Source organism: Asparagus officinalis, chromosome 4 (genome assembly GCF_001876935.1).
Source record: "Asparagus officinalis chromosome 4, Aspof.V1, whole genome shotgun sequence".
Lineage (NCBI taxonomy): Eukaryota > Viridiplantae > Streptophyta > Magnoliopsida > Asparagales > Asparagaceae > Asparagus > Asparagus officinalis.
The window spans coordinates 111,262,325-111,272,232 of NC_033797.1; the positions used below are offsets into that span (position 1 = coordinate 111,262,325).

Consider the following 9,908-nt stretch of genomic DNA (forward strand, 5'->3'; position numbering starts at 1 on the left):
TCACCTCGTTGGTTTGTCGGTTCGTGCCGAGCTGAGCTAAGGGACATATAAGCAATTTTATATGCCTACAAAAACAAAAACTCAAAACTGCCATTTGCCCTTGTTCCCCCCAAAACTTGACTGTCTTCTCTCTCTCTCCCTCTTCGCTCTTCGCAAACCTAGCTCATCTCGAGAACCCATTTTCAAAACCTAAATTCACTCAAGCATCCAGGAAAACCAAAAAGAAAAATGCCCAAAAAAATTTAAGAAAAATGGGCGAGAAGCCTGAGGAAGAGAAGGGTGAAGGAGATTCCACACAAACGGAAGTGGTTCTCCACCGGCGACGCTCGGCGCTATTGGTGAAGGAGGAAATGCCAAACTTAACCGCCTTCACCTCCGCCTATGCCCTCATATGTCTCACCGGTGGTTCTCCTCTGACATCCTCTGAGTACGAGGAGAGTAACGAGGCGACGAAAACCCTATTGAGCATTAAAAGGGTACTGGAAAATCGAGAGCGGAAGAGGAGACGCTCGGCGAAAGAAGTGTTCACCTCCAAGAAGAAGTAAGTTCCCAATCAATTGCGTGATTTTGAATTTAATTAATTTAATTGAGTGATTTGAATTTAATTGAGGTTTATGGGTTCTGTTTATGAGAATATATTGGTCAGAAACTGGTTATTGTAGTGTAGAACCAGTTTCTTACTTTTGGAGTAAGATCTGAACAATATGAAGTATAATTGTTTGGAAGAAATGCATGCTAATAATTCATATAGTTGTTTGCTAGTGGCAATGCATGTCAATAATTCTCGTTTGTTGTTAACGTTTACCCTTAAGTGCCAACTATTAGCTATCCATGTTAATAAATATTAACTTTTAATAAGTTAATGCCTTTACTGCTAACTGTTACCTAATTTGAATTTGAACGATTTGTTAAGAGTAAATAGTTGTTTATGTAGGAAAGTTGATGCTGTAGGTGATATAAGGCCTAGTAGGGCTGGGCATATTCGGTTCGGGTCGGTTTTAAGCCAAATCCGCATTCAATCCGAATTTTTCGGATTCTCAAAACTCTCATCCAGATTCAGATTTTTCCCCCTTCATTCGAATATTCGGCCCAACCGAAATTCGTTTTGGGTCGGATCGGTTTCGGTTTTGGGCCGAACTAACTTCATTTCACAAAAATCTAGGCAAGTTTGAAGTCAATATAGGAACTTCCAACTCTTCAAATAAGCTCCACTAAGCCTGCACACTTGTGTCAGATTATGTTAAATTGAAGCAGTGCTGGTGTTGTAATAAGTAATGAGAGGAATGGATGGCAACATCTTAAAATGGAGCAAGAGCATCATTAGACTAATAAAACTGATTAAGATATGATCATCAACCATTCAGTTTGCAGGGGATATTAACCTCTGAATACAACTGCTGTATATGATAGCCTTCTTAAGGAGATTGGCCAATGGCTCCTGAATCCCTCTCAGACGGGGTTCGCTAGTAGGTTAATATTTGAAGAATTAGTATCTAACAAGTCTCTCAAGTACCTTTTTTTCTTAAGAACCTTGGCTTCAATAAAAATTCTAGGTGACTAAACTGAGTGACCTTTACATTCTAATTACCTTTATAAAGCGACACTACCAACAAACCTCATCATGCTATATACAACAGCCTTGTTGACCACTTTGCATACTTCTAGTTCTATATTTATTTTTGTATTATCATTGGTATTTCTGTTCTGTGTTGAAAAGTGTTGATATCTGGTCAAAGAAAAGCCTTATATGTAAGGAATAGAGGCTCTGACTTTGCCTGCATAAATTCGATAATGTATGGATGTAAAGACTGCTGTTTGTGTAAGTTACTGAGAAGAATAGAGGCTCTGACTTTTCTTCTATTTTGTGGAGCTTATTTTGAGAAGGAGAGGCGAGAGGGCGGTTTTGTGGGAGAAATGGAGACAGGGTTAGGGATTTTTAACTATTTATATTAGAGAATTCGGGTCGATTTTTTCGGGCGGTTCTGGGGTTCAAACCGGATCCAAACCGGTTTAATCCGGTTCGGGCGGTTTAGAGCCGTCTTCTCATCCATTTAATCCGGTTCGGTTAACCGGTCCGCTTTTTCGGACGGTTTTTTCGGTTGAACCGGTTTTTTTCGGTTTTTGCCCACCCCTAAGGCCTAGTGCATGTTTCGGATCGTATTGTATATTCATGCAAAAACTTCAACCAAAAATAAAAAAGTGGCATTAGGATGCCTACAAGGGCACTAACTTTGAGCACTATGTATTCTTCGGACCTCCAGCACGTGATCGATGGGCACTAGAACATGTGCCCAGTCATTATGATGTCGAAACTGATGAATTCTCTTTTCCCGATCCCCAAATAGGGTCTCTAGTTTCAGTCAAATTTGATGAAGAGTGGGTGCAAACTCACACGGGCATCCCTATTGATGGAGAGTTGATCTATGGGAATAGAGACCCTCGCAACTGGCTTTGGAGGGAGTACTTTGAAGATAAGAAAGAAATGTTGAAGGACAAGCCAAAGGCAAAGGCAAAGGCAAAGGCTACAGAAGAAGCTGGTAGCATGAGAAAATATGTTGAAGAGTTACTGGAGACACTTGTTGAGTCAAGTGATAATAAGGACATTGAGGATTTTGTGCTTCTTCAGATTTTGTACCAGTGTTCAATAATTTGGTGCCCGAATAGCTCACAAGGCATCCCAAGGCAGTTGTTTCAATATGTAGATAGTATTGAGAGAGTGAAGAACATTACGTGGGGTAAATTTATTTTTGACGAGACGAAGAGAGGCATTCAAATTGCCGTTGAAGGGTTGAGGAAGCCAGGGGTTACGTACGTACCCGGATGCATGCCGCTCATCCCTTAAAGTTGCATGTTCATATATGGTTTAACATTTGTTTTAGTTATTAATAGTTTTGGTTACAGGCAATAGATAACATGTTCAAGATTGAATGTTAACATGATATGGTGACAAATTAACATGTTAACATAAAAGTTAACATGGAAACCTGAAAGTTAACATGTTTAAGTAAAAGTTAACATGTACTCATGAATGCTAACCTGTAATAGTGAAAGTTAACCTTTTAACTCTGAAAGTTAGCTATTTAGAATGAAGTTGAACAAAGTGTTTTGACAGTTAGGAAAATTATGTCAAATATTTATTGCTTCTATTTTGACAGCTATGGTACTATGAGATTTCAGGCATTAAAAAACCAGCCCTAAACTTGAGATGAAAGCCTCCGTTGACCAATTGGGTAAGGGTCGGAGGGACGGATGGATCGTTGAGGAGGGAGACAATAATCTCCAAGGAAAAAAAATAAACATTAAGATTAAGGATAAACCAATTTCAACCAACAGCCCATGGGGTGAGAAATACCCTCAAAGGGAGCCCAGCGGGAAGAATAATACTAGTGCTCGTCTTGGAAAAAAAGGATTCCGCCTATATCATCTAAGAGTAAAGATATGGTGGTTTCACTGCCGAGGAAGAAGGAGAAGATAGAAAAGGTAAAGGATGAGAAGCAAGCGAGGGTGAAGGGCAGACCAAATAGCTCATCCGTAGGATATGTAAGCATCAATAACCATTTACTGATTTTTTCCACATTTATATTGGTTGAAATTTTGTAACTTCATCATTAATTCATTTTCGATTTGCATTGTTTCATGTTTGGTTTCTTTGTACAAGATAATTACATTGTTTCATGTTAAGTTAGTGCCCAATGTAAATGATCATGTTAGTACATGTATTTCCTTAACAATCATGATAACTTCTAACGTTTTATGTTATATTTCATGAAGTTGTGCTCATGTTAGTTTTCAGATTAACATGTTAGCTTTTCATAACTTTTATTCTTAATTTTGTGGATTTACATGGTAATGGGGACATGGTTATGTTTTCAGATTTTCTCCCATCATATCAGGGATGCGTTTGAAAGAGAAGATGAAGTAGAGAAGTTGACCAGTGATCAGCAAATTCAGTTCTGGAGGAATACTGGCAAATTATATTAGAAATTGCTCCATGCCACAAAGCATGGTAAGCGCCTTCAATGGGATGTTTGCTCTAAGGAGATACATAGGCTGAATAGAAAATTGGAGTTCTACGAAGGAACTGCTGATCCGGTTGATCCCGAAGACCTGAAGAAAAATGTGGAGGTTATTATATCCAAGAGTGATAGGCATACAAGAGATGCACATGTGAAGAGGAAAAGTAGTATTGATAGCATTGACAAGGGTGACAATGTCGATTGCTTCAATTATCATGATGTGTGCGTTATTGGTAAGAAAGCCTCTCATATTGCGGAGGATGTAGCGCAAGCAGAGCAGGAGGTAGATAAAGTTGACCAAGACAAGGATGAAGAGAAGGGAGGGGAAGATAAAGAGGAAGAGATGGAAGAGAGAGAGCAGGAGAAGAAAGAGGAAGATAAAGAGGAGGACGAGAAAGAGGAAGATAGAGAGAAAGAGTTGTTTGAGGAAGATAGAGAGCAAGAGAATAAAGAGGAAGATACAGAGGCATCTGAGAAAGATGAAGATAGAGAGGAGTACTTTGAAGAGGAAGATAGAGAGCAGGAGATGAAAGTAGACGAGAAAGAGGAAGAGAGATAGAGCAGGAGATGATTAAGGAAGGGAAGGAAGAAGAGAAGAGAAGTGTAGAGAAAGTGGTGGAGAGGAAAGTGGAGGAGAAAGACTTGCTACAAGTTTATCAAAAGAGATCGAAGAAAGTTTTTTCCAAGGGGACAAGGGGACCAAGTACCAGAATCAGGACGTGATCTCAGCTAGTCTGAATCCCTTTCATTGAAGAAAAGAAGAAGGTAGCCCATCCAGATATAATTACAATTTCACACCACAAGGAGGATGATAGGAAAAAAAATCAGATACTACTGCAAACATGGTGAATGCACTTGGGATTTTTAAAAGAACAGGAAAATCAAGAAGGAGGAGTCTTTGTTGAAGTTGCTGAACAATGGTATTCCTGTTGTTGATGATTTTAGCATACGCTTAGTTGATAGTGAAAGAACCTTTGTTCACAACTTTAGAATACCCCATCATGTAGCGGCAAAGCTCACACTAGAGGAGAACAGATGGGTCTCAGAGTTTTGCGATCAGAAAGCTCATCAATAAGTTTAATTCATGTAAACTAATGTATCTATATGCATGTTTATGTTAACAGATACATGCTAACTTATGCCCATTTATATTAACCTTTGCTAGAAATTGTTATTGTTCATTGTTATATGTTAACGTTTCCGGAATTATGTTAACTTATGCACATTTATGTTAAACTTTGCTAGAACATGTAAGCTTTCATTAGAGGTTATATGATCATATCTGCAAACATCAAAATAATAGAAAGTATGACCAACATCCAATATATAATAAGATTAACACATAGCCACAAGACTTAACATTTAGTAGGGAACATTAACATAACTACATGAAAGTTAACATATATTGGTAAACACTAACATATATCAGCGATAGTTAACCTGCAAAAGGGAAAATTCACATAAGCCAAATAGTTAACATATATCAGCGATAGTTAACCTACAGAAGGGAAAATTCACTCATAATGATTGAGTGCAGTACCTAATGCCAGGGAAGAATGCATTTGCCCAATGCTCTGGCGAGTAGTTAATTGCAATCTTATATGCAGCTGGAGACATCTCATATATATCCTTCATGTAGTCGTTCCATTCCGCAATAGTATATTTATAGCAAGCTGATTGGAGCAAATTCCCCAAAACTTTAGTGTCCTTTGACTTCATTCCCAAAGCCTTTAGCTTTGATCTAAAAATTTTAACCAGGTGCAGAACACATCTTGAGTGAATTGCTTTAGGGAAATATTCTCTCACCACTTCTCGGATCCCCTTGTCGGCATCAGAAATAATAACCAACTGATGGGGAGGATAGTATGGGTCTGACCTTTCATACAGTATGGACCACAGGCCTTGAAGAAACCATCTTCAATTATCAATATTTTCCTGATCACATATGCAATACGCAAGTGGAAATATCCCTTGGTCTCCATCATATGCTATAGCGCTCCGGAACGTGCCTTTGTATCTGTCTTTCAAAAAGGTCTCATCCAAAAATAATAGGGGTCTACAACCATTTAAGAAACTAATGATGCAAGCAGCATAACATATAAACAGTCTTCTGAACTTTCCTTCATTCTGGTCGATGCAAATGTAGCTTCCTGGATTCGTTTCCTTCACCTTTTGCTCATACCTATACAACAATGTGACCACATTTCACATAAATATAATACATTGGAACATAAGGGTAATATATATTAACATAAAAGCTCACAATTTTTCATGAAACATAACAGTCCACGGTGACAGCTAAAATATATATTAATAAAAATTAACATGAAGCATCTAAGGGAAATATATTGCACGATAAATTAACTAATAACATTGTGGGTGGAGCGACTACGATCAAAATTTGTACATTTAAACAGATAACTGTAAAATTTACCATCTTAATTGATCGTAAGACTCATAACTAAAACCGTACATAGCCTCTTGCGCTCTTTCTTTGCCCCACCATATCTTACTGTATTCAAGTCTCAATCCATATCGAGTGAGGAACTCTTTTTGCACATCTTTTGGGTGGATTTCAGGTCGAACCTTTAAGACAGGTCGTAATTGGGCTGCTATGAATCTGTGAGATGCTCGTTATTGCTCTGACAAGTTAGTATGTTGTCTGCAACTGTGTTCATTCACAAACCTTTTGATTTCAATTCCTTTTTTATTTTTAACAGGAGATGCAAATAGCATCCAAGGGCATCCATATGTCTCCTTATATCGACAAATAACTCGGATACGTTTAGGTTCATTCTTTACAAATTCATAGTCAAACTTTTTCGTCATGGAATAGTATTGCAAAGCTAGTCTCAAATCATTTACAGTTTTAAATTATTGGCCGATTTTAGTTAATGTTGTGTGCCACCATTGAGGAATGTTAAAAGTGTTATTGAGAATATCATCAGCTCTCATTACAATCTCACCAGACAGGCAATCATTTTATATTCTCTCTGAATTAGAAGCATTTCCTTGAGGAGGAGGATGACAATATTCTTCATTCAAAGAGGCATCACTGCTGCACAAATTAATCAACCAGTGAGATATCTTGTACACTATAGTATAACATAATCTTCTGATATTTTAAATTAACCATTTTCCGTATAAATTAAAAAAGAGCAGTGGAATTTAATAGACAAAATGCATAGTTAACTCGTTATGATGAAAGCTAACATGATCACACGAAAGTTAACATGTTCACGTGAAGGATAACATATCTCATTGAAACTTAATATGAAAGATGAAGAGTTAACGTATAACCATCGAAGATGACAACTATGTTTTTCGACTGTGCATCGAAACCTGAAATAACAATTTTTATATCACACAATCCCAGTTTTTACTAGAGTTCATTGTTTACATATAAATCAGTAATAACTTTGTGCTTTCTTTAAGATGTAGGACACTCCATGTTATCAAAAATTTGCATTTGAATCTCCATACAACAAGTGTAAATATTGTGATCCAACATGCACTTCATGATAGGAAGAATATAGCATTAACGCATAACAACACCGTGCACATCAAGTATTTGGCGGCCGTTTGGGGTTGTTGACAGTTATGAGGACAATTACGAGGTGAAATTGAAGGGATTTAAAGCGCATAAAGGGTTTTGGAAAGATGAAGGGAAAAAACACTTAAAATGTTTTTCGACTTTACCTTAAAACCTAAAATCAATATGTTTACTTCACACAAAGCTCAATGTTATAAAGAGTCATTAATTACTTACATTCCACTAATAACTTTCTATTTTTTTCAGAACTGGAACACACTATATTAACATATGACGCCCTAGGGTTCACACAAGGCTGCAGTCCCAGATGAAACCCGGATTGTCAAACCTGCCAAGCACCAACTACCATACTACAACATGTTTCACTATCACAATCACTATCTCTCTAGTGGAAATAATAAATAGGTGAAGGTACAGACAGGCAAAAATAGCAAGAGGCAACACTAGATATACACAGAAGAAGCATCCAACTGAAATAAAATAGAAATATCTTTAAGTATAAAATGGATCTCAAATACAATGAGTCAAATAAACAAAGTCTCACAAAAGCTCTCAACTCTAAACTAAAATACCAATCTAGAGTCTGAAAATAATTAACAACATGCGGAGTTCTGCAATAACTTCAAAGTATAATAAGTAGCTAATTGGACAACTAAGAAGTCCCATCAACCTGCGACTCTCCGTACGCCAGACTCGCTGCATGAAAGAGGGGAAACAACGAGCGTCAAAGTGCTAGTGAGATCATCAGTACCTCTCCCCAGGGGAAGGGGTAGGAATATATAAGAAAATAGAGTCAGTACTTACATATATCATATCATTCATATAGCTCTCTATGAAAAACAAATAGTTAAGGAAACATACTCAAATCTCCAACATAAAGAATAAATACATCATCTCGAATTACATCCGAGTAGCCTTCTCTAATATAAGAGGATGTCAACCAAACCAAAACGAATATAACTGTCGTCCATAACGGGTGTGCCAAAATCTTAAAGGAAATACCCTACTCACGAGTAATCTATCATGGAAGTAAAACTTACAACTGATCAAATATCTATGTGTGCAGCATCTTTTGCTATAGCGATACTCTTATAATGCTCTTACTCAATCGCTCTGCGACAATAGGATTTACTATCTCCCTATTCCGGATACATGTAATAGCGATATTATTGTAATACTCTTACTCAATCGTTCTGCGGTAATATGTTTTATCTTCCTATTTCTGGATACGTGAAAGATCAAATACTAGTCATGTGTATTTATAAAATTTAACTTATGACAAAAGTGTGTTAATTTAACCCAAACCAAGCCTAAGTGCACATATCTCGGTGTGCGAGTCCACATCTGAAGTCCACCATCATCCCAGGTGTTTAACAAGTTTTAACATTGTAGTTAATGATCACAAGGTTGAGAGAAACGCTCGACAAATCGAAATCAAGCCAAAACCATACACAGGCCAATATCAGACTGACGGTCGACCGTGACGGTCGACCGCGACGGGCTCCAGAGACTACCCAGGTCTCTGCCCTGCACGCGGTCGACCGTGACGGTCGACCGTGAGCCCGAAATCTAGTTTTTTTCTAGATTTTTGTGTGTATCGTGTTCACATCGTGTTTTTTTTGTGATTCAAACATGGTAAAAACTTGATGAATCTTGCATATAAACATGTTACAGCAGATAGAAATATCTGGAAACAAAATCAACATATATAACCATGATTTTATGCATTATATTTATATTCAAAACCCTAAAACATGCATAAAAGCTAAAAACGATGAATCAAACTTCTTTCTTTAGATTAACCACGTTTTAAAATCATCTTCAGATCTTAAATACATTTGTAAAATTTGTTCTCAACCTTTTTAGCATAAAAAGACCTAATCTTTATACATATAATACAAACGAGTTGTCTTTTGTTCATTCTAGTCATTTAGGCTCTACAAAATATGATTAAATCTCTTTAAAAACATTTTAAAAACTGGGAGGGGGATTAGCAGAGATGATACTCCCCTGAGATTGTCGAAAAACATTTTAGAAGCAAGGTTGAAAGAGATCTCCACTCTAAAAGTCAAAAACTAAGAAAAAATCTCGCTCGAAAGCCTCCAATCTTCTCCAAGAAATCAAACTAGGGTTTGAGGGGTTTGGTGGATGTTAGGGTTCTTAGGAAAACTGAGAAAAACGTGAAAAAACTCATATATATATATATCAGGGAAAACGAATATAGGTTTAGAAATTCGAAACCAACTTAAAACAGGAAAAAAATTCTCTGCAGGTTTCGCGGTCGACCGGCTGCGGTCGACCATGGCGGTCGACCGGACTGGGCATTTCCAGTTTTTTAT

The 9,908-nt window shown here is 37.3% G+C and overlaps 2 protein-coding genes across 2 annotated transcripts; one reads left to right on the forward strand and one right to left on the reverse strand.

The window, feature by feature from the left end:
- On the forward strand, positions 3,439 to 4,575 carry LOC109839157 (glutamic acid-rich protein-like). Its single transcript, XM_020407586.1, has 2 exons — positions 3,439 to 3,540; positions 3,982 to 4,575. Exons 1-2 carry the CDS (start codon positions 3,439 to 3,441, stop codon positions 4,573 to 4,575), a joined length of 696 nt encoding a protein of 231 aa, XP_020263175.1.
- LOC109839159 lies at positions 5,432 to 6,845 on the reverse strand. Its single transcript, XM_020407587.1, has 5 exons — positions 6,703 to 6,845; positions 6,451 to 6,636; positions 5,971 to 6,198; positions 5,557 to 5,757; positions 5,432 to 5,456 (listed from the first exon to the last, which is right to left on the reverse strand). Exons 1-5 carry the CDS (start codon positions 6,843 to 6,845, stop codon positions 5,432 to 5,434), a joined length of 783 nt encoding a protein of 260 aa, XP_020263176.1.

Coding starts and splice junctions, on each gene's coding strand:
- LOC109839159 (XM_020407587.1), bottom strand. CDS start 6,845: ATGACGAAAAAGTTTGACTATGAATTTGTAAAGAATGAACCTAAACGT. Junction 6,637..6,702: donor AAAGGAATTGAAATCAAAAG/GTTTGTGAATGA, acceptor AGCATCTCACAG/ATTCATAGCAGCCCAATTAC. Junction 6,199..6,450: donor TCTTACGATCAATTAAGATG/GTAAATTTTACA, acceptor ATTGTTGTATAG/GTATGAGCAAAAGGTGAAGG.
- LOC109839157 (XM_020407586.1), top strand. CDS start 3,439: ATGGTGGTTTCACTGCCGAGGAAGAAGGAGAAGATAGAAAAGGTAAAG. Junction 3,541..3,981: donor ATAGCTCATCCGTAGGATAT/GTAAGCATCAAT, acceptor AAATTATATTAG/AAATTGCTCCATGCCACAAA.